This window comes from Monomorium pharaonis, chromosome 1, assembly GCF_013373865.1.
Source record: "Monomorium pharaonis isolate MP-MQ-018 chromosome 1, ASM1337386v2, whole genome shotgun sequence".
NCBI lineage: Eukaryota > Metazoa > Arthropoda > Insecta > Hymenoptera > Formicidae > Monomorium > Monomorium pharaonis.
This window is the reverse complement of record NC_050467.1, coordinates 24,085,439-24,108,087: the sequence shown is the minus strand read 5'-3', so window position 1 is coordinate 24,108,087 and position 22,649 is coordinate 24,085,439. Positions and strand designations below refer to the sequence as shown.

At 46.1% G+C, this 22,649-nt stretch overlaps 2 protein-coding genes across 4 annotated transcripts in view; one reads left to right on the top strand and one right to left on the bottom strand.

The window, feature by feature from the left end:
- The window catches only part of LOC105833051 (peptide deformylase, mitochondrial), a 108,391-nt gene that overhangs the window by 61,972 nt on the left and 23,770 nt on the right, over positions 1-22,649 (bottom strand). The gene's annotated exons all lie outside the window — the stretch shown is intronic.
- LOC105833056 (tachykinin-like peptides receptor 99D) overlaps positions 1-22,649 on the top strand; it is a 76,963-nt gene that overhangs the window by 33,969 nt on the left and 20,345 nt on the right. For both annotated transcript variants that reach the window (XM_012674469.3, XM_012674468.3), the window contains exon 2: positions 5,162-8,380. In XM_012674469.3, coding sequence (XP_012529923.1) covers positions 7,920-8,380 — 461 coding nt within the window. In that variant the 5' untranslated portion in view covers positions 5,162-7,919. The remainder of the gene's footprint in view (positions 1-5,161; positions 8,381-22,649) is intronic.

Here is a 22,649-nt window from a genome sequence, read left to right as displayed (position 1 = left end):
AAAATAATTATGTAGAAAAAACTGATTACCAGAATGCCATAATTTTTTGCAGCATTGCTCATCATGGTTGAGCCTCCTTCACAATTATTTTAACGGTCCAACAAAATTATTTTCAGATCTACATCTAGTTACATTTTCAGATATTTTAGCGATATCAGTTCTTTCGTGCACGTACTCGTAAAATCTTCCCAGAAATGCACTAATTTGTACGAAGTACGGTCTGTAATTCTTTCGAATTTGCCCACTGTTATCTCGTAGAGGTGCAAATGAACGCTTTGAGTGTAATAAAGTGGACGCCAGCTGGAAGCAACCTAAGGTCAGATGCAAGCGGAAAGGAAAAAGGAAAGGAAAGAGAGAGGCGAGGCAAATATATGGGTCGCGAGCGCAACTGCGAGATATCGTGCACGTAGGTAAAGTTTAACAAACGGTCTGCTGACTTCTGGATAACCTCGGTGCGGAGTGTTGGTGCCGTGTTGCGAGAACGGTCGTCCATCTCTCGTGCCACTCCGGTTAATGGGAAGTTTATCGTATTTTCGATTGGCTGATTACTTTGTCCCGCATTGTCTTACCCGGGATTTCGATTTCATTGTATCATGCCAACCGCGGTTCGCTTCGACATGTCGAAGATATAAAAACCGAACGCCAATTCAACTTCCAACTTATCTGCAGAGATATTTTATAGCAAATAACTCGTTTCTTCTGCAAAAAGTACTACTTTTCCAACCTATAATTAGGTAATGATGGGATTATATTCGAGGTAAGTGTTCTTTCTCAATGGGGCCTCTTATCCTTGTTATTACAAGATTATTAAACTTATAAGCGCATATAACTAGCTTGCTCATTAAACCTCGTGCATTTGTGCACGAGCTAGCCGGGCGCGTTGCGCGAGAAAGCATTTAAATTTATACGCGCGGTACCTTTCCGCGCGCGCGGAAAGTGGAGAAGCGAACCGAACTACTGCGTTCGGTAGAAATTTAGTGAAAGCTTGATAGAAATTGCGCGTACTGAATGCGGAAAGTTGAGAGACGGGCTCGCGGTTTGTTTTGCGTCGCGTTACAAAAGGACACTGCGCAACAGCGTTTCAGCGACGTTTCAGACGATAACGCCCCAAAGCGCGGTGTACGTGTCAAATAAATTTCGGCTTTGTCCAGCGTACTTCGAAAACAATGGAAATATCAAAACTACGAAGGAATGAAGAACGTGGCGTGGGAAAATGGGGTGGGAACGTGGCGTGGGAACGTGACGCTCACAAGGGGCTACCCTCCCCCGGCAAGAAGCAAAATCAGTCAAAGTTTTTGAAAGTTAAACAACCACGCGCAATCGAAGTTTATTTTTGGACTCTGTTACCTTCAATCACTCCCGAAACTTGTTGGTATTTTCCTAACGAAAGATTTCTGATATATACATATATTTCTCACACAACCGCGTATGTCTCGAAAGACTTGTTGGAAACCGTCAGGAAAATATTATTATATTGAGTTTCCCGGGGGTCTCTTCGTTCAACCTGAAGTAAAGTAGAAGAATTGCCAGCGTGAAGAAAAATATGTTCACATTTAAGAGAAACTCTTAATCTCCTTTCCTTTTCTCGCATTTTCCATTTAATCGCTCTCTCTCTCTCTCTCTCTCTCTCTCTTTCTCGTCTTAAGTGTCATTATCCTAAACTACTGTCCGCACGTATTTCGGAACGGTGTATTCGATAAAGGGCCATGATAATAATGTAACTCGCTAGTAGGGACTCGATAAAAATTATGATCAAGATAAAAGCTCCTCCCCCTTCAGGATCCTAAATCCACAAGATTGTATCTCGAGAAAGGTCGATTCCGAGCGGAACGGCGGCTACGCTTGTACGCTCCAATTGCGAAATATTGGCTCTTCCGGTGCAAGGAGAGCAAAAGGGGCTCTTTCTGCGCGGCGTTTGTGCGATCCGGAGTGATTCGCAATTTGCATACTTCACAGCTGCACCGCCGTACCGGCGCGTAACCGACCCTCGAAGCGGACCGCGTCCTGTAGAGGCAATTCCGCTCTGTTTTCCGCGGTCGCGCCCTCGTTTTCCCGCCTCGTCACCCCCGCGCCTTAAAGTCTCGCCTTCAATTTTCACGCCTCGACATTCTTGCGCGCACGTTCGTCCGTTATCGCACGTTAGGTGGATTCTAGCGGCGCTAGAACATAAATTCTGCACTTGCTGCGACGCGCACGTAGACCATCGTTCCGTTCGAGAAAACGTCACCTTGACGCATGAAACTTTTATCGACAATGAAAAAGAGAGAGAGAAAGAAACGAGTCGTGTGCTGAAAAAGCCGCAACGCATCTCGGCCCGAGGGAAAAAGACCCGAGCGAAACCAACGTTCTTTTCGGTTTTCGTTTAAACGTGCTGGTTAGTCTCGCTTTGAATTTCTAATGTATCCGAAATCTCCGGAATACAATGCGTTAATTAAGGTTTGCACAAGTGTGTTACATTTCAAAGAGGAAACGGAGATAATTGCAAGCGACGTTTTTAGGATACCGTTCGCAACCACGTACTGAAAAAAAAGGTTAATTTAACTAAATTTTCCAACTAAATTAAATTTTGTCTATTCAAGTATTTATATATTTCAATTAACTATATAAATACTTGAATTGAAATTTGTGCATCTATAAGTTAAATGCATAAATTCTTTAACTGGCAAAATTGTAAATTAGTTTGAAAAATTTGTCAAATCAACAATATTTTCTTCTCAGTGCGCGAACGACTTCCATTGTGTAGCGGGAGTATAAGGATAATTCGCCATTAACTACACTCTAGCGCGTGTGACACACGGTCCGGCAAATTAGAGCAAATTGCGTAAATGCAATTTTACCGTCTACGGAACAATTCGGCTTTAATCCGGGGTTGGGTAATTCACCACCAAGTCGAGAGAGAGGGAGAGAGAGAGAGAGAGAGAGAGAGAAGGGGGGAATCTCCTCGCGGCTGGTTTGCGGCTGTTACGGGCGAATGTGAAGTCACATACATCGTCACGAATTGCCACAAACGTCACGACGCCCTTCGGCCGAACGCGCCGCCCTCTCCTCGCCGACACCCCCGTTATATCGATCGTCAGCTATTTTCAGATTCAGGAACAATATTCGAGCGTTAATTGCTCCATTTCGCCTGCTCTACTCATCCTACTCGCGGAAACCGTGCGGGCGGCGCGGCGGCGCCTGCAATCGGAGAATAGTCGCGGGTAACATACCGCAGCAATCGTGGCGCACGCATAGTTTAAGAACTCTCCGGCGAATTACCCGCGTTATTGAGCGGCTTGCGTGAACAATGCGACAACGGCCGAATCGAGAACACGTTCGGTATCCGGCCAATTAATCCCGATTAATGCCGAGCTACGCGGAATATGAAATATCGGAGCGAGAGAGAGAGAGAGAGAGAGAGCGAAAGCGAGAGGTATGCAACAGTTATTGAAGAGAAGCAAAAACAAATTTTTCGACGAACACGTGTCAAGTACGAATAACTCGCAATTCAATCGCAAAATTTAAGGGAATGTTATATATAAAAAAAAACACACATGGAAAATACCGCTCGCATACTTCAGTTTGTTCGGCGCGCGCGATAATGCGCGAAAAATGACCGACATGCCTTTGATTTGCGGCCGTTACTTCAATCTGTTGTTCATTTGTAGCCGGGCGGCATAAACTCCGATTTCCATTCTACGCTATAACAACCTGAAGTAATTGTTGGCAGCGCGGTACGGCTTTGCAAATTTATATGGCGTGACGTTATTCAAATGTACGCATGTGTACAGGCGCGAAAAGGCCATTCGCATAATTTCGCAGTTAGTCCCGCGGGTCCGTACATTGCGACAACGTACGGCTATTTGTGTGAGACTCTGATTATTTCCTTTTTTTTTCTTTTCACTTCATTCGCGAGAGAAATCGTTGTTTTCTCGTATCAAATTGCAATGCAATTTCTTCCGCCACCGCGGCCGCCGCCGCCGCCGCCGATATTTTAAACAACGTTCGTTCTTGCCGGCACGACACGTAATACCAGAACGGGGTCGTTAGATCGAAGCAAGTGGTAGCGTGCAGAAAAGCGCATTACGTGATCAAACAATGCGAATAAACATTTATTCGAGACCGTCGCGGAGTATCGTGCTGTAAGCGAAAACAATCTCGATCCTAACATCCATGCGGATCGTTCGTTTCGCGATATATATATATGCGTTATCGCAAATCAATCGGTACTCAACACAAGGATGAAGTGAGTAGCGCAAATATGCCCGTATATCGTGTGCTCCCTCGGGGATGGGAGAAATATTCTTTTATTAGAATAATAGCAATTATTGTTACCGTGTATCAGCTATTATCCCATCAGGAGGGAAGGAAAATGGGCTGCATGTCTCTATTTTTCCCGTCCCGGTAATATCCCGTGTCGGGCGATGTGCAAAGAGCTTTACCGTAGATAACGCTAATAATGGAAAGAATAACACGGCTCCGCGGCGCAATTAAGCAAATGATATCCCGCCGTTAGACAAAGGAAAATTAAACGGGCGCGATATATATCGCACGTGGCGGCAGAACAGCGATATCAAACCCGAATATGGCACGATGAAGACGACTGTTATAAATAAGTGCCGTTTTTTTACGCAAGAGTTTATCCAACATAAATAATCTTTTTCTACCGGACAATTGTCGACGATTTTATTCAGGGGGGGGGGGGGGGAGAAGAATCGATTAAGCGATGGCTCGACGAGAAAAACGAAAAGGGGGATATTAATCGCGTAGAATAATTATCGGAACACAAAACGCGCAATCCTCTCGGACATCTTAACCGAGACGATCGACGCGGAGCGCACCGCGCGGTTCGGGTTTATAATTAAATTCCTTTGGGAAATTCAACGGCTCCATAATCGGTACATTCGTTCTCCCTTTCGCGTACGTGCCATAATTCCTTTTTTGTCGCCGTCCCGAACGCCCGACGGATGAAATTTCACGGATTTCACTCGCCGCGCGCACACTCGCGTTTCCTCCCGCTCGCTCTTTTCGCCCACGTGCGGCGACCAAACGCTTCCCGCGCATACGAACAAATCGCACGACGATAATTCATGCTCTCGCGTTCTCATTTCCGTGCTGCTGCGACGCACCACTTGATTCGAACTTGAAGAATAATCTCGCACTCTCACGATATGTTTTCCAGATCGAGGACGGCAGATGGGATCGCCGCGGAGAGATTCGTCAACGCGGGGACGAGAGCTCCGGATGAACAACCCCGTGGAATTCTGCGAGGGAGATAAGAATACCAGCCAGGGTTCCGCGTCGTGAGATAAACGTCGCGACGTAAATTCTTATCTATCACGAGAATGTCCGGCCTATGAGTGGTATTTTTTCCGACGAGGGAAGGGAAACCCCCCTCCCCTTCTTTCTCCGGTCTCTCATCGACAACGGTTCTCCCTAGAAGCTTGTCGGACGTTCTCAAAGGGTGGACTTTCCCCCCCCGAGCTGTCGCGGATTATACAACCCGGGACCAGTTACGCGTTGCTCTCGGGGAACTTTCTTCCGGCACGTTCCGGGAACTTTCTGGAGGTGCGGCGCACGATCCGCCATCTACTTCACCTCTCGCCGTTTTCCTTTATCTTTCGTTTAAAGCGCTCGCGGCGCTACAAGAAAGATACGGACAGTTTCCACCTCTACGCGGTAATCGCGGTGTGCTACAGAACACGCCAATTGAAAATTAAGGAGATCCGCAAAAGCGTTCGCGCGGAATACAAAGCGACTTTCTCAATAACGCCGGGGGAGTGAATAAGAACGATTTGCTAGTGAAGAAATATGCGCGAGGTCCGACGCGTTTAAAAATTCTAGGCGCGTCGGCAGGCGGAAAGACCGGGCGACATAATGCGACGTAATCGAACGTTGGCCCGAGCGCGAGTGATACTGCGGGTATTCCGCGAGTGCTTAAACGAGGATTCACTTCCGGGTCGACGCGCTTAATTAAACCGCTGCGGCGCGGCTCTTGATCGTCGCGCGTGATCCGGCGCGAAGAGGCGATAACGCGGATTTCGCCCCCTCGCGGGAGGTGAGGAGTTTTATTAGCGACGTGATGCGAAAGCTTTCCCCGCCCACGTAATCGGCCGTAAAGCGTACGAAATCGTAAAAGGTCGGGCGCGCGGAACGTAACTTTTCCATTTGTGCGAAACGTGATAAGAAAAAGAGCGCCTGGCCGATGGTAATTAGTGCGATACACCGCGCGGTAACGATGTAGCGGCAAAAGGGAGCACTGAGTGATGAGCGAACGAGGCGGGAACGAGACAGTTTGACAGAAATAATCGCGGCCAGAATCTCGGCCTCCCGCCGCGAGTTCTCATCGCACGACACGGGCCATGTAACAGGCGGAACTTTTCTTCAAAGGGGGCAAAAAACGCGAAACGACGACGAACACGCTGTTCGTGAATTCATCCACTAGAGGCTGATGCGCAAAAAAAGCCTCGTCGTAAAGGGCGACGAATTTCACGGCAAAACATCAACGACCTTTTAGTAATCGTTAAACGACACGTGTAGTCCGGGCAAGGGATTAAACGTAAACGCTCCTCTTGCGGGCCATCGGTGTGATCATCGTCATCGTCGTCGTCATCGATTCCTGATTGTCCCGTCTGGCTGCGCAACAAGAGACACAAGCCGATACGAAAACGCTCGCAGGGGAGAATAGTTCCGAAGCTTCGAAATATCAACGGAAGAAAAAAGACAGAACAACGGAGCCTCATCCGGCGGCGGCCAATCGGCGGTTTGGAACGCGATCGGATTTTGCGGGGAGCGATCGTGCATGAAACGCGAAGTGGAGGCGAAATCGGATGTCGGTCGTGCCGCAACGTCACCTCGTGGTTTAATCGACAAAGACATATATATATACATAGTACAATCAGAAACGATATCACCTCGAACTAATGAAACGTCCCGTCGCATGAGAGTACGATCGAATTAACGATTTCCATAATCGAGGAGGCTGCGTCCCCGAGGTCGATTCGTTCCACCCCGCGATTTTTCCAATTTAGAGTCCAACCGATCCGGAAAAAAAAGGCCGCGCGACTCGCCGACGCGTGGCACGACGCGATGCGACGCGCCGGAATTAAAAGCCCGTGCTTTCGGCGCCGACGGTAGCCGATGCACGGTAGCTTTCTCACGAAAGCTCGACGGATCCCGGGCGAGCGCGAAGCGGAATTCACGCGCAGCGACAGCGCCGCGCGTCTACGACCGGATGGATGTCCCTCGGTTCCTCGGCCACGAATCGGAAACTCATCCCGCGACGACAGAAAGTCGATGCGGAGGACACGAGTGCCGCGACGATGCCTGCGGAACTGTAATCCTGTGCCCTTTCACCGCGCGAGAGCAGAAAGTGCGACGCAAGTCTCGGCGCCACGTCGACATGACCGTAGAGGCTCGCCCGACTCGGTGGTCGGCTGGTATGCGCGGTTGACAGGAATATGCAAATTATTTACCCCGAAAGACGATAACCCCTCTAGTTGCTGCCCTTTGAATAGAGCGACGAGTAAATTTTACCGGAGCATCCCGAAAATATTCGGCTCTCGAGAGAGAGATAAACCGACGCGGACGCACTCGACTTGCTGCGCCACGATTACGTTAGAGATTACAAAAGATCAAAAACTCGACGTGAACTCGGAGAAGAGGAAAAAAAAACAAAGAGGAGCGAATAGCGGAAGCGAAAAAAGAATGAAGATTGCGTGGTGAGAGCGAGGTGTACTTTAAGGCGAGATAAGGACACACCGTGGGACGCAAAATTGCAAACGGAAGGGCGGAGCGGGGGCGGCGGAAGTGGTGGTTGAATAGCGGTGGTGAGTGAGCGGAGTGAAAGCAACGACGACGGACGTCCCTCGCACGTCCGCGCCAAGGGAGCTCGACGGTAAATCGACGCGAAGGGAAACGGCGAGCGAGCGATATCCGTGATGCAGAGCCTCGACGACCTGACGACGTACAACTTCACGTCACACCTCTGGAACGTGACGACGACGCTGTGGTACGACAATGACACCTACCACGACGGCAACGGCACCATCACCAACTACACGGATCTGGCGGCGCGGAATCAGTTCGTGCTCCCGTGGTGGCGGCAGATGATCTGGACGCTTTTGTTCGCCGGCATGATCACCGTCGCGACCGGCGGCAATCTTATAGTGATATGGATCGTGCTGGCGCACAGGCGGATGCGCACCGTCACCAATTACTTCCTGGTGAACCTCAGCATCGCGGACGCCATGGTGTCGACCCTGAACGTAACCTTCAACTACACCTACATGCTCAACAGCCACTGGCCGTTCGGCACCCTCTACTGCAAGATCTCCCAGTTCATCGCGGTGCTCACGATATGCGCCAGCGTCTTTACCCTGATGGCGATATCCATCGACCGGTGAGTCTCTCTCCTTTTTATTTTTATTTTTAAATAATACGCTCTTCAGAGTGAATTGCGAAGTAGTAGGCGTCATAAGTCGCGATAGTCAATATTGGGACAATGTCGTTCAGGCTCGCCCCCGGCTATTGTCCACGAGACGTGACGTTATCACGAACGTGGGACATATCCGTCAGCGTTAATCGTCCTGCCTAAGCGCGAGTCATCGCCATGATCCTCAGATATATCAAACAATCAATAATCTCGAAAATAGGGACTCCCTAACTCTTGCGCAAGTTACACCTTTCTTCCCTTCCGCTCGAGCGCTTTAATGCGTGAACGCTCGTGCCGAAACCCCACTTAGACATTGATCTAAGTCAATGTTCGGCCCCGTGGAAATACATTTCCTCCTGTTTATCTAGAGAAGTCCCGGGGCGCGATGAAGTAGGTACGGGGTGGGCGCGCGTCGTTTATGAGGCGTTAAAGAGGGTTGACGGAAGGCAAAACGGAAGCAGGTCTCAGGCTAATAGGCGGAGATCCATCTGACGTCGTCGAAAGTTAGCCAAGGAAAACTTGGAAGATAAACATTCGTGCTCTCTGGCGAATGACACCTGTCCCGCGATTAGACGACCTGGGACCTTCGATCGCCGTCAAGCCTCAATAAAAACATGGTTCAACAAATCTCAACTTCTTTATTTGCGACCTGATCGAATTACCGTCGGCGGGGGTTTTTTTTTTCGTGTGTGCAAACGCGCGTATCGGGAAAGTTCGAAGTCGCCTCCCGTTTTTATTTTAGAATCTGCTGCTGTCATTCCACGAGATTATATCGAGCTGAAAACTGTTTAATATAGAATTTTCCATAGCGGTACATATTACGCGATCGACTACATCATCAGCTTTCCTATAACGAACTGTTCGATAAGAGAAATGCGAGCGCGAGGAAATGGGAAAATAGAACAGAGGCGGGTATCTCTTTTTTTTTTGCGTTAATATCGGAAAAGTGCGATTCAATCTGCGAGTTTGAAAATATCGGGTTAATTTTCCAAAGAGACCTTCCAAAGAGACCTTCCTCTTGAACGAACGCCATTCAAAATTGTGATTTTAACGGAAATGCATAATTCATTGTTCCTCTTATTATCGCCGCAGGCCCAATTATTCTTTTCTCCTCGTAATTCGGCCGCGCTTACAATTCGTTAAACAGATTGGGGGGAAAAAAAATTAATACCCTTGATTAAAGGAAAGAAAAGCATTCATCCGGGATAGTCGATTAAAATGCTACAGGAAAACGCGAGACTCCGAAGAACCAACGCGATTGGATTTATAACATTCCGGAGGACGGCCACTTAAATTCTCATAAATCTCGATTAAAGACTCGGTCACTTTTCAAACCAAACAACCCATCTCAAAGCCGATTACGCTAAGTTCGTGTTCTGCCTAGCGAGGCGAATGATTGCCTTAAGAAACTGAGGTCCAAGAAAAGGCTGAATACCGAGAAAACCGACGTTACTCAGAACGCTGCCTTCCTCCGGCTTGAGAAGATGCTCGTTTCTTCTCAATTGTGCTCTAGAAGAAACGCCATTATTCGAGGACAACATCCAAAGCCGCGAGAAGCGTGGAATGATTAAAGGTCCGTCCTCCGAGATATATCCCGTATCCTCCTGTATACATCCAATGCTCTTTTTATACCCATGTTCCTCTTAAAAATTTAGACATTTCAAAATTGCCTATAAAAAAAAACACGCTAACAGCGATAAAAATTTTGATCGCCCGATGTCGCCGACAGATGCTACGTCGAAGGCTATCGAAAGGCGTACAGGTCGTAAATTATAAAATTCGTTTTTTTATACCGGAAATAGAACACAGGAGGAGGGGAGTGGGGGGGGGGGCGCTCTCGTCCATCGGCGGCGATCGCCGATAACCGCGAAACGCCGTCACATGCCGATGGATTTACGGACGGGGGAACTAATTTTCAGGCGAATACATCGGAGGGTAATGCGAATGTTACGCATATTATTGCCTGTGCGCGAACGTCAGCGGGCCCGACATTCCGCGAGCGATATATCGATATACCGCCGGGGCCGTTTCCAAGTGACATTTCGTCCGCGGGAAACGCGGGTACGGGGCGTTGCACTCGATCGGCTACGATGGAATTCCCCCGATAGACGATAATGTGCGTTATCACGCGAACGCGGGAATCTGAGACCTCAATACACCAACGGCATAGAGAAAATAGATAGAGAAAGAGAAAGCAAGAGAGAGAGAGAGAGAGACGAGACAGAACTATTAGAATGTAAGCATTGCACGCGTTCTGATAGAAATAACGGGCATTGCAGCCCGCTCGGATGTCGTCCCGATCGATTTTGCGAAGGCTTTTATCGAGATCATTAAATGTATTACAGCGCAGGAAGCTCTGTACGCCCGCGGCAACGAGTTTCTACAAATGCGATGAGACTGAATGGACCGGAGGGAACTTGATCAACGTGCAGATTAACGAGTGCGGAGTGTAAACCGACACAAATTTATTCCGACAAATTCACATCGGGTCCTATGACAGAGCTGAATGCACCGAAGCGCGATCCCGTTTATGCGTGGGCAGGGATTCCACGGCGAATCCGTTCCAAATAAAGTTTCCGCGCGATTCTATCGTGTCCTGTAAAATCGATCGCGTCTGGAACAGACGTCATTGGTAGATGTAGAAAAAAAAATCTCGGACATGAGATCACGAGTTAATTTCTTCCCCTCGCTCGATAGTCCGGGCAAAGATATTGCTGTTATCGGTACTCACCGGCGTGAAGGCAGGTTGACCTGTCGATACTGAGTATTACGAGGGGTAGGTTCGAGGATCTTAAAAAGCGGAGGAAGAGGCTCGGCAAAGTTTCCTCTCGTCGTGAGGAAAAGATAGATAATTGCCGCGGCGCAAAGTAGTAGAGTCACTTGTGTCTCCGCTGTAAAATATTCTCGCATCGGGTATTTCTATTTCGCGAGAAAACGCCCTCCCAAGAGAACGACTAGCTAGACAAAGGACACCGCTGAAATACCGTGAAATACTGTGAAAATAAAGGGGGAAAAAATACCGAACAGAGGTATAATTCACCGAAAGGTGTTGTAAATTATTTCACGAGACGCACGGCACATACACACACACACTTGACGCAGTCGCGACGAACGCGTAACGAACTAATTAGATTTCCGCGGTTAATTCGGAATCTCCGAATATGGAAATAATTCTCGTTCGTGTGCTTCGTCAGGCGCGGCAGGTCGCATTAAGAGTTGAAATATTAATCGCGAATAATTACCGTATCTTTTTGCTTAATTCGGAATTCAGGACCCCAGCTGGATTGCAACGGAGCTCATTAAAATGCGATTGTACGAGGGCCGTGTACACTTCCGTTTTTATCTTCCTACGAAACATTTCCAAATTTCCTCATAATAGGGCGTATCCGATATCCAGCTCACACACAATGAAAAGATGATTATAAAATTAACTTTTTATAATATTTTCCTTTTAAAAGCTTTTAAAAATCTTCTTCTATCGTGCAATTCGTAAATTCGTCAGCAAAAGTGTTGCAATTTCCTTGATATTTATCTCAAAAGATTGTTATCATCGAGAAAATGTTCGAGATCCCTCGTAGTTCTCTTTATTCAAGAAAAGCTCTCTCTCTCTCTCCTAGTTCCTTCTCGCTTGTACCTTTTCATCGTCGGTTGCAGTTCCCTTGGCGCGTACCGGCGAACGTCTTAACCCGTTAAAATGCGCTGGCGTTCAATTTTCCACGGACAAAAATACACCCACGCTTTCCGTTATACCGAACAAGAACGCGCCTACGTTGCATAACAAGAGACAGCAGTCGTATTAAAATGTTTCGTTATCCTACGCATTAGTAATATAAGGAGTTTCATTATATTAACACGTAGCAAAATCTTATCTGCTTAGTGTTACACAGAACGTTAATAATTAATTTCTTTATTAAAGCTCGAGGAAATAAAAAAAAAATTCGTTGAATATCGTAACGATGCAATTAAAGATTAATCGTGATCCAATTACCGGCAAGATGCAAAACGTCAAATGCGACGATGAACACGTTAAATGTCATAAATGCAACCGGCGTGCACGCGGCGTAATTGCATTTCTTAAAGATATGACAATAAAAAGAGAGGAGAGGAAGGGAAACGTATTATTCCGAAGACTTTGCATCTGGAAGTAGAATTCTGCTGTTTGACAATACTTGACATTCGCAGGGAGCCACGTGAAACCGTAGACTACATCCGCGTTTGAAGAATGCGCATCTCCAGATGTCGACGTCATTATAACGTCTCCTGCGTATGTTTGGCATCCATTATTCGCATGGGAAATGCACGCAGCGCGACGGCGACGTTGACGACGGGGCCGCAGTTAGCTCCTTGCGCGGTATGTCACGTACACGTGCTTACGATACCAATTCAAATGAGAGTTGAAACAATGTCGCGCAATGGGCGGCGGCATTACCACCGTGTGTGGTGTATCGCGAGTTATACTTGCGAACGGAGGAGGGCCGTTTTGCCACGCGGCGAAATGGGAAACGCGAAATCCGGGCAAAAATATTCCTCCTCGACTCGACAATGTAACGTTTGTTCGACGACGGCAACGTAAATAACACGCGGCCTTACTCCGCCGTGGATCTACTTCGTATTAGAAATTCAATGAGAGACTCGATGACGCGTAAACGGCGGCGGCTCGCTCGGGACGTTCCCGCGGAATGACGGGACGGCATCGCGGAAGCGAAAGCAAATAAATTCTGAAATATCCCACTCTGGGGATCGCCGAGGGATGTGCGCCGGGAGTCGATAAAAATGACTCAATTAAAGGCCGAAATGTAGCGCGGCTAATACCCGTCGTCGATATATGCGTCGATGAAAGCGGTGCTTATCGGTGACGTGCGGCAGATTGGTCCACGCTGGACCAGGAGGGTATATAAATTCGCGTTGAGAGCGATGGATTCGGGACAGAGCAGGATATGCGATTTCCCGATCTCGACGACGAGATACTTCGTCGCCACGATAAAAAAAAAAACTGTCAGTTATATCTTAATATTTCATCAGCTATGTATGTAACGTCCATCAATTTTATTAACTTTATCAATTACTGACCTCAAAATTCTGTCAATTATTAATTCTTATCGTCACTATTGATTAAACGTCATATATTTCCAATCGGCTTTTATTCATGGATATATAGTTTCTCGAAATTTCAATTAATTAATTACATTAATCTACATTTTGTAATTTTTTTCCAGAACAAACTACAGACATTTGTTCTAGAAACATGAAAGTCGGTCCGTAAATTTTTGTACATCTCTCGAACCACTTTAAGCAGGTGAAAAAGTGGTTGCGAGATATGTTGGTAGATACAAGCTTAAATCAACAGAAAGTAGGGAATAACTCAGGAAATGAAAAAAAGCAAATAAGGTAAATCTTCCACGAGTTTCACTCCCAATTTGGGACGCGAGGTGATCGATGACGACGATGGCGAATTTAGTGCACGGATCCGTGTTCCCCGCACGACTGTAGTGCCGCCTTGACAGTCGGTAGCGGCACGCCTGTTTCGAGCCACGGGGGGTGATCAATGTTCGCCGAGTGAGGAATTTACGGATCCTACGAGGTAGAGCTACGACCTACCTCGCCTCGAACGGCTATACGCGACGCGCGTTTGCAAACTACGTGACGCGCTAAAATGAAAACTTGATGACATCTAAAAATATCGGTGGCCCTCAAACGGAAATTCAGCCGGCGATCGCGGCGAAGATACAAGCGAAACGTCCGCACGTCGAGTGCATTTACATGTAATCGTGGATTCAACAATATCCCAGCTTTCCCGATCAAAATCTCGCCGTCCGAAAGGTCAAACTCGGGCTCGATAGCGAGCGGCTGTGCCAAAGACAGAGGGGGTTTGGGTGACAGTTCGGGCTTCACGGTTATCGGACGACGTGGAAAAGACATCAAGTGCAATCGAGGGAGAGAGAAAGTTCTTCAACGATTACAGCGTAGCCAACTCCGTCCTAAGTCGGAAATCTAACCGAGTGGCCGGACCGCCGGAACTCTTTAACCCGAACCACGACGACGAACCGCCAATGCAATTTCCTCGATCGAAGCGCGGATCCTACCTCGCGGCGGGTTGTCACTGACAACTGAAGTGCGAATCGATTACGGCAATTCCGGGATCGCTTTAAGCGACGAGAGAAATGCGGCCTCGCGCGAAGAGAATGAAGATCTGACTGAGGAGTCGCGTCGAGTTCCGTTCGACTAACGAGTACTCTGTCGCCTCGAATTTTAACGATCGCTTTCGACGACGCTGCTAATGACCATCCGGGCGTCGAACTAACAAAATGACTAACGAGCAGGATGGCGCTCGAGGAAATTTGAAATTTTTTTTCTTTAGAGAGGAACGTCTCTCCCCCTAATCAAAGAAATGAAAATTAAGCTAATAGTCGAAATACGTATTTCATCTCTCTATCACCTTTTTATTGCCCCCGCGCGATCGGCAGATATCAATTTACCTTTATCGTTTATCCTTACCGGAAACACGCCATCGGAAACTGGCAGACATCGAGCGGGTACTATCCAACTATCGACTTCGATCCGGCGAACTCTCCTCGAGCGGTTGTCGAAACTTCGCCGTGAATTGATACCGAACGTTATGCACCTTCATGTATTGATAATCGGGAACATTATCCCACAGCGCTTCGCAGTTGCGTTACGTTAGTTTTGGTTACGTATATCACAAGCGCGATCACGATACGATAGATACAAATACTAAACAATATTCGACGGTTTATGCAGCGTCAGCTTGCGGGGAAATGTTGCGGTAGCTCTCTCTCTCTCTCTCTCTCTCTCTCTCTCTCTCTCTCTCTCTCTCTCTCTCTCTCTCTCTCTCTCTCTCTCTCTCTCTCTCGTCGCTGGATTGTTTATAGCGAAAAGTTGGTTTGTCCGCGAGCGTTGTTTCATGGAAGGGACAAGTTTGCAAATCGATCCCCATCCCTGACACGCTACGCCACGTTGAACCGTCACATCGAAAGTAAGTTGACAAGGATCGATTTCCGCCGCGGGCCGTTTTTGACACTCTCTTCGGATTAGACTATGAAATCTCGGCTGGATGTCTACTCCTAACCCGAGAATACGGTTCACCTAGTTTGTCCGTGTAAATGCAATCACCTGTTCCACAAGAGATTATTGCGTATATTATTAATGTGTAATCGATGTTTTATTATTTATTATATAATTATTATATAAGAAAGCAAGAAAAAAGGATGAATTGTCGCTCGAAAACTGCTGTATTAAATCGTATCGCTAAATTTATTATTATCTCGTGTGCACTGAGAGAAAAATATCGAGGTATTGAGAACCAAATATTTCTTGTGAACGTTTTCTTCGATATTTATTTGTTATAAAAAAATTATTTGTGACAACAAAATATACATTTCTAGGAAATATTCTGTGAAATATACTTTTGAAATATGTTTCTCTAAAATATATCTTTTAAAGAGATAACATTCAGCGCGTGGGTAAAAATAAATAATTTATTTACTAGAAATAAAACTTTTATTTCGTCCTATTTAAATAATCCATTTATTAGCAAAAAATACTTTAAACTTTTTTTATGGGAAATAATGCGTATTTCATTCCAAAAATTTTATTTCTAAGAAATAAATCAATTATTAAGAAAAATAAGATGTATTTCATAGAAACATATATTTCGTTTTCACAAGTAAGTTTTCTTATAATAAATAAATCGAAGAAAACTTTACAAGTAATATATGGTTCTCGTTACTTCAAAATTTTGCTCTCAGTGTGCCAGACTCGAAATGTCATTTCCATTTAGAAATTAGTACCCCGAATTTAGTTAGGTGCCTCTCAATACATGATTGAGAGTAAATATTCATCGCGGAAGCCACAGACGTTCAATTCGGTGCGGGATAACACGGATTACGAAAGGTCGAGTGACACTTTCCGGAGAAAAGACGGGAGATTTCGCCGTTGGAACCGAGCGACGGTAGGACAAACAGAAGTACATTGAATCGTCCAACAATAAAACCATCTTCCGACAGATCGCGGAAGAAAGAAAGTGCTGAGACGGGGTTCGGGAAGTAGAATTTCACTGCGACAGAATCGACATGGATCTGGGTAATGAAGCGAGAGTCCTACGACAAAAATACTTTTCGCGGAAAATATGAACGAGGATCAGCATGTAGTCACAAAGGATAAGCAGTAAGGTACGCCCCGTTGAGCGTGAAAGAAGCATCGATCAAACGCAACTTCGGACGCAGATCTGTGACGTGATGGGCGACAATACGTTGGCGTGTAGCAGCGTGAACGACAATTTCAGTGACGGCACGGCGGATCGACCACGCGCGCGTAAATACAAAGAATCCAATCGCCCTCGTCGTACAATTGCTAGAAACCACGATAAAATATTATTATCCTCGTAAAGCTCCGACAATAATTATAACGTGAATGCCGCCTTAAATAACGACGTTAATAGCGATCGGCTCGGCAATTCAAACGAACGTCAGGAATGAATCTTAAGCCGATCACTTCAGAGTCTCCCCCTCCCCCCCGGTCGCAGAGAAAACTGGCAAGGAAATTGGCGAATCACTCGTCGTGCATCGCATTCACGTTCCGATACGGCCGGCCGAAGATATAATGGCCAATAAAATTGACGGGCAAAGAGCCGACGAAACGGGCGAAAGGAAGTCAAATTTAAAAATCAGAACCGCCGACGTCGATCCCGCCGCGGGCTGCCAACGCGAATGCCAATACCACCTTGAATCACGAACAATAGTAGCCGCGCACCCGGTTCGCCCCCTACGTCAGTCATCCGCATTCGGAAACAAAACTTCCGGGGAAATCTCCGTTAAAGGGGACGTGGCCGCGCGGCGCGTACAGCCCCGCGGCTCCGATCGACCGTGCTCAAACGCCCGGCGACCGCAACGTAAATGTTGGACGTCAATCAAAACGTCATCGATACGAGTTTTGGAAACGACATGGTCAAATTCCGCCGTTTGACATGAACGAAACGCGACGAAAACTGTGAATCGCTTCGCGATATTAACGGTCGCGACTTATTTAAAGACTAAAGGGGAGTCGATCGAGTGAATTTCAACTGTTCACGTTTCATACAGGTAGAACCTTTCTTCCGTCGATGCGATGCTAACGCGAATTCTTCCTAATAGAGATAGAAAGTAACGCGTTAACAAGTTATTTTTATTTTTTTATAATAACAATTTGGTAATAACGTTACAAGTTTTCATAAAAGTGATGATAACATCAAAATTGAAACAAATGCTTTTGCATAATTTTAGCATTACGCGTTACTCATAAAAAAAATTACATTAACGTTAGTTGACTTGTTACATGTTATTTTTATTCGTTACGTAATGATTCAATTAACAAATTACTTTTTTTAGTAGAATTACTCATCAAAAACCATTATTTCAAATCTGGTTTTATTATCATTAAAAAAAAATATCTCGTTACTCTTCCCATTCCTGCTTGTCAGTATTGCATTGGCAGAAGAAAGATTGTACAATGTAAAGTTTCGTGAAATGATCGGGCCCGAAAAACCACGTAGACCAAATCTCAAGTCGAGAAGCTGCACCGCGAGGCGGTGAGGACTCTCTTGCGAAAACCGCAAGTGACGAAGCCGAGTAGCGTTTTCGGGTCGTTCGTACCTGAGCCTCAGGCGGAAAATCAGATTAAACGAAACTCGACTACGCATCGGCGGTGTCTGAACAGACGCTTGAAGGCGAGAGCGACCGAACCTGTTGAGTCGCAACCTGTTGCCGGTGGCTAAACAATCCGCAACAACTTATTCCGCCGATTTGACGGCCGCGCGTTAAACAATGCGTGACGTGGAAAACGACGAAAGCGGAAGCAGAAGAGCCATGAAAATACGGTCTCGAGAGAGAGACCGTCACGACGCGCCGAAAGACGTTAGGAATGCGATGAATCGTTGATCGACGTAACGATCGTCCATTATGATGTATCTGACAGCGTTTTCGACGACATTACGTTTACCTTCGGATTAATTCGATATTCAAATGATCCGCAACACGTTTGACGCGCGAGCCTTCTCATCCGATCGATCGTAGGAGCTTACGTCATCGGTTGGCGCAAATAGCATAAATAAGCGGTGACAGGATGCAAACTGCACAACGCAAATTTTAATCAAAATACCGACGATACTCTCACCAACGATTGGGGGCCTAATTAGAATTCCGATGTCGTCGCCCGGAGATCGATCTGACCCGGCGGGAAATTCACGAAGGCGAAGTCAAGTGTCTCGTCTTAAAGAGAACGCCGATTCGAACGTCAATCACGATGTCAGCGATCAGGGGAATTGCGAATCAAACGCCCGACTCGGAGCGTCGAGAGCCGCTCGGTCTTGAAACGAGCGCAAACACCACGAGCCATCGCGGCGCTCCGAGTATAGGTAAACGAGGGTAAACGGAGACACGAGCGTCAATTTCCTGAGCGCGCATCCAACCGTGATGAGCGATACCTCTCGCCCGGGGCAGGTTCCTTTAGCTTTTCGTCGCAATCGGGCCGCCTCTGTACACGATCCGTCAGCAGCCGTTGTAATCCGAATCAAAAGATCAATCCGAACGTAAGTCACAAAGCGAATTACGATCCCGCTGGACGCGAATAGGCAAAACAGAGAGAGAGAGAGAGAGAGAGAGAGAGAGAGAGAGAGAGAGAGAATGTTCGTCGGCTGTTCTGGAATGCTGCCAGGCCGTCAGGGTGGACTACAATCGTGCGAACTACAATTGGCAACGCCAACATGCGCTGGCCAAGCGTCAACGCTAACCCGGACCCGTCAACCGGCGCCGCCGCCGTCGGATTAAACATCGACCGGTGATGGTGAATCGCGTCATCGATCAACGTCCACCCTTCGCCAATAACAATAATCCAACGGTGGACGCTATCGTGATTTTGACGACGGCTCTGAACGGCTTCCTGAACAGCGCGCGGGGATGCCAAATGGCAACATGAATTACAATGTGAGTTACAACGGCAATTATGGAAATCGGTAGACAAGCGGAGACGGGACGCGCGGCGCCAAACGGAAGAAGGGACGGTTACGAGTTGCGGCTTGCGATGAGGCAAGAAGCTTTCTCTCAACCGCACGACCGAGACGCAAGAACCGACAGAATTTGGCCCGGGCGCGTTTCCCGACGGGTTAATCTGCGCCGGTCAGCCAATTCGGGAGTTGGGACGAGCGTTCATCGCGACGGATTACGGTAACGAGGGATTCACGTCGGGCGTGACGTCGAGCAAGCTTGATAAAATATGCGCTGCATCGCCGGCTTGCGAAGCAGCGGCCGTGAGCAGCCGTGAGGGATTACCGAGGGCCGTCGTAAAACGTAATTCATGACCGCGGTGCAAGAAAACACCGCGCCCGCCGTCGCGTCGTCGGCGAGAATAATGGATGATTAGTGAACCGCGAATCCAATAAAGCAAACTTCAATGCCGCGTGTAACTCGAATATCAATTCAATTATATCAATTTGAGTCTCTCGGGTGTACCTCGGAATGTCACAATGCAACTGTAACGAAAGAAAAATAATGAAATTCGCGGAAAAGAGAGGATTCCAAGTAAGCGATAAATCTCAGAATTCCGTCATTTAGTACACGATATTGTGGCAAATTCTCCGACAAATTACAATATTAACACGTAGGTAATGGTGTGATTCTACAAACGGCCACAAGAAAAAAAAAAGCGAATAATCTAGTTGAGAATTCATACTACCCGCTTTTATAGTCAATTTGCATTTCAAATTAGATTTGAGAAGAGTTCGTCGCGTTCTCGCGCTGAAAGAAACCTTTGACGGATTTGCGCGTGCCACGTCTCGAACGGCAAGAGGGTAAAAAAAAAAAAAGAGAGAAATGCAAAACCGTATTCCGCGGCTTATTTCCGAAGTATAACGATGAAACTGCAAAATTCATGGCGATACCGGGCGTAGAAAAGTGCGCGAGATCGCATTAATCTCGCAGCCACTAAATTGCTCGTCGAAACTTTCACGTATTTCCCGAGTTTATCTCGAAAGAGGGATGCAGGTTAATATTCCTCGTAATTTATTAGCGTGACGATGCAATAAAGGTTCGGAGGGTCAGGTGAGCCTGGATCTTCGAAACCTTTCTCAAGTTCCTGCAAAACATAGTGGTGTAATTCGTCCTTTCCGAAGGATGATACCTCCGGACGGAAGATGAACTCCCTTGGGGATTTTCCTAGGATTTTCCCCTCGGGGATAGTCCACTTTCCGAATCTCCCCGACGTTCGGAAAACGTGCAACATAACGGCTATCTCTTTTTCGGGAAACATTCATTTTATGTAACCAAGATCCTTGGTTAAAATTCAACCCAAAACTGTAAAAAATATTTAATCGTCCAAAGAGTGTCTTTTAAATATTTGTATTATACAGAAAAATAAAACGATTAAGTTTTCGGGGCATAAATCGCTACATTGTTAAATATTCGTCGAAAGTTACATATATCGAACTTAATCTGTCAAACTTAAAGTCTCTGACATGTAATGCTATTAAAAAATTACAAACATGTCAACAAAATGGCGTTTTACATAAGCTTTTTAACAAAATATAAAAATAACGTAGAGAAAGAGCATCGTCTTTATTATTAAGCCAGTCAAACGTTCATATTGAATTTTGTAATCATAATTCTATGTCTGGTGTTTTTAGTAAAAAACTAAATATTTTTATTACAGTTATGTGTAAATAAAAATATGTATCTGAGAGATGCAGTCCACATATGAAAATATTATGTATATTCTCCTGAGATTCAGAAAAGCTCAAGTAAGGAAAGCCATAACGGATTGAAAGTAGTACAAGTAAACGTATAAATCGGAAGCAAGGAGGTCAAGCCTTTCCCTCAATCCCTATCTACGAGTAGATGATTACTGTGTCGCCGCAGCGGGAAAAGGTATGGCTTTGCAAAAGGTAAAAAGCAATTTTATTCGAGACGAATGCGAAATAAGTTGGCGGTTACCGGTAAAAGCATCAAAAACCGTCTGCGTAACGTGGTACTAGCCTTGCAGCTCGACTTTGTGAATAATTCATGAGGAATTTTTTTGTTTTACTCGACTGTCTCCAAATAGTTTCATCTGTCTACTTCTGCAAAATCCTGGTTGATCTCCAGGATTCACGTTACGTATACGCGTTACAAATTAATGACCGGAAGATAATCAACGAAAAGACAGAGCGTTCTGACTTTTCTCTCATCGATCGCAACTACTTGCTTTCGTATTAAGTTTTTTCAACGAGTCTCCCAATTACGTCAAATCTAACGCTTGCAAATTTACGAGTACATATCGAGAATGGACAGCGATTTTTTACAATTTAATTAATTTAAAATCGGGAAAACAAACAGCGCGGAATAAAACCTTAAGTGATAGTGACGATCATGCGATAAGCAGTTTTCGGATCTCGCATTATGAGAATCCAATTGATTTTGCGTTGTGCCGTAAACATATATTACATCTGTTATATACTATTAATAAGTTAGAGCATTGATATTAGTTCACGGAGTTAAATCTGCGCTAAATGGAAATCCACGCGGTATTGCCGCACAAGGATCGAGCGTGGAACTCTCGAGAGCCTGGAATTCGAGATGCGTATATCCATGTACGCATTACGACCGTGTCTTAACGTTCATCTCTGGATTAACATTTACAAAAGGGGGCAAAAAGCACGTTGAGAAACGTCAAGGATATTTCCTTGATGTTTAATGACCATCGTTGCGCTAGGAGCTCAGAGAGTGAAATTCTGCTCCGTTTTCTACCTCTCTCTCTCTCTCTCTCTCTCTCTCTCTCTCTCTCTCTCTCTCTCTCTCTCTCTCTCTCTCTCTCTCTCTCTCTCTCTCACTCGCTCGCTCTCGCTCTCTTTTGCCTTTGGCAACAACGTTCCTACAAATTGCAAATGCACGTATGCACATATGCACCTATCTACCTCGAAGCAAGACAATGCATGTTTGAGGTTGAGATATGTCTTCTTGCGAGACACGTCATTATCGCATTTTCGAAAATTCAATGGGAAACTCAAACACTTTCGAGAGAAATAGAACATTATACGATATATTACGATCCATAGTAAAGAGCGAGAAACTAAACACATTTCGCTAAAAATAAAAATTACGATTGATACCGGAAGCACAGAGCGTAGTTTAAATCGGCGATATTTCATAAAACTGATGTTACACCACTATGTGCCATTTTTCCCGAGAAGAAATATATTTTATTAGAAAGACGT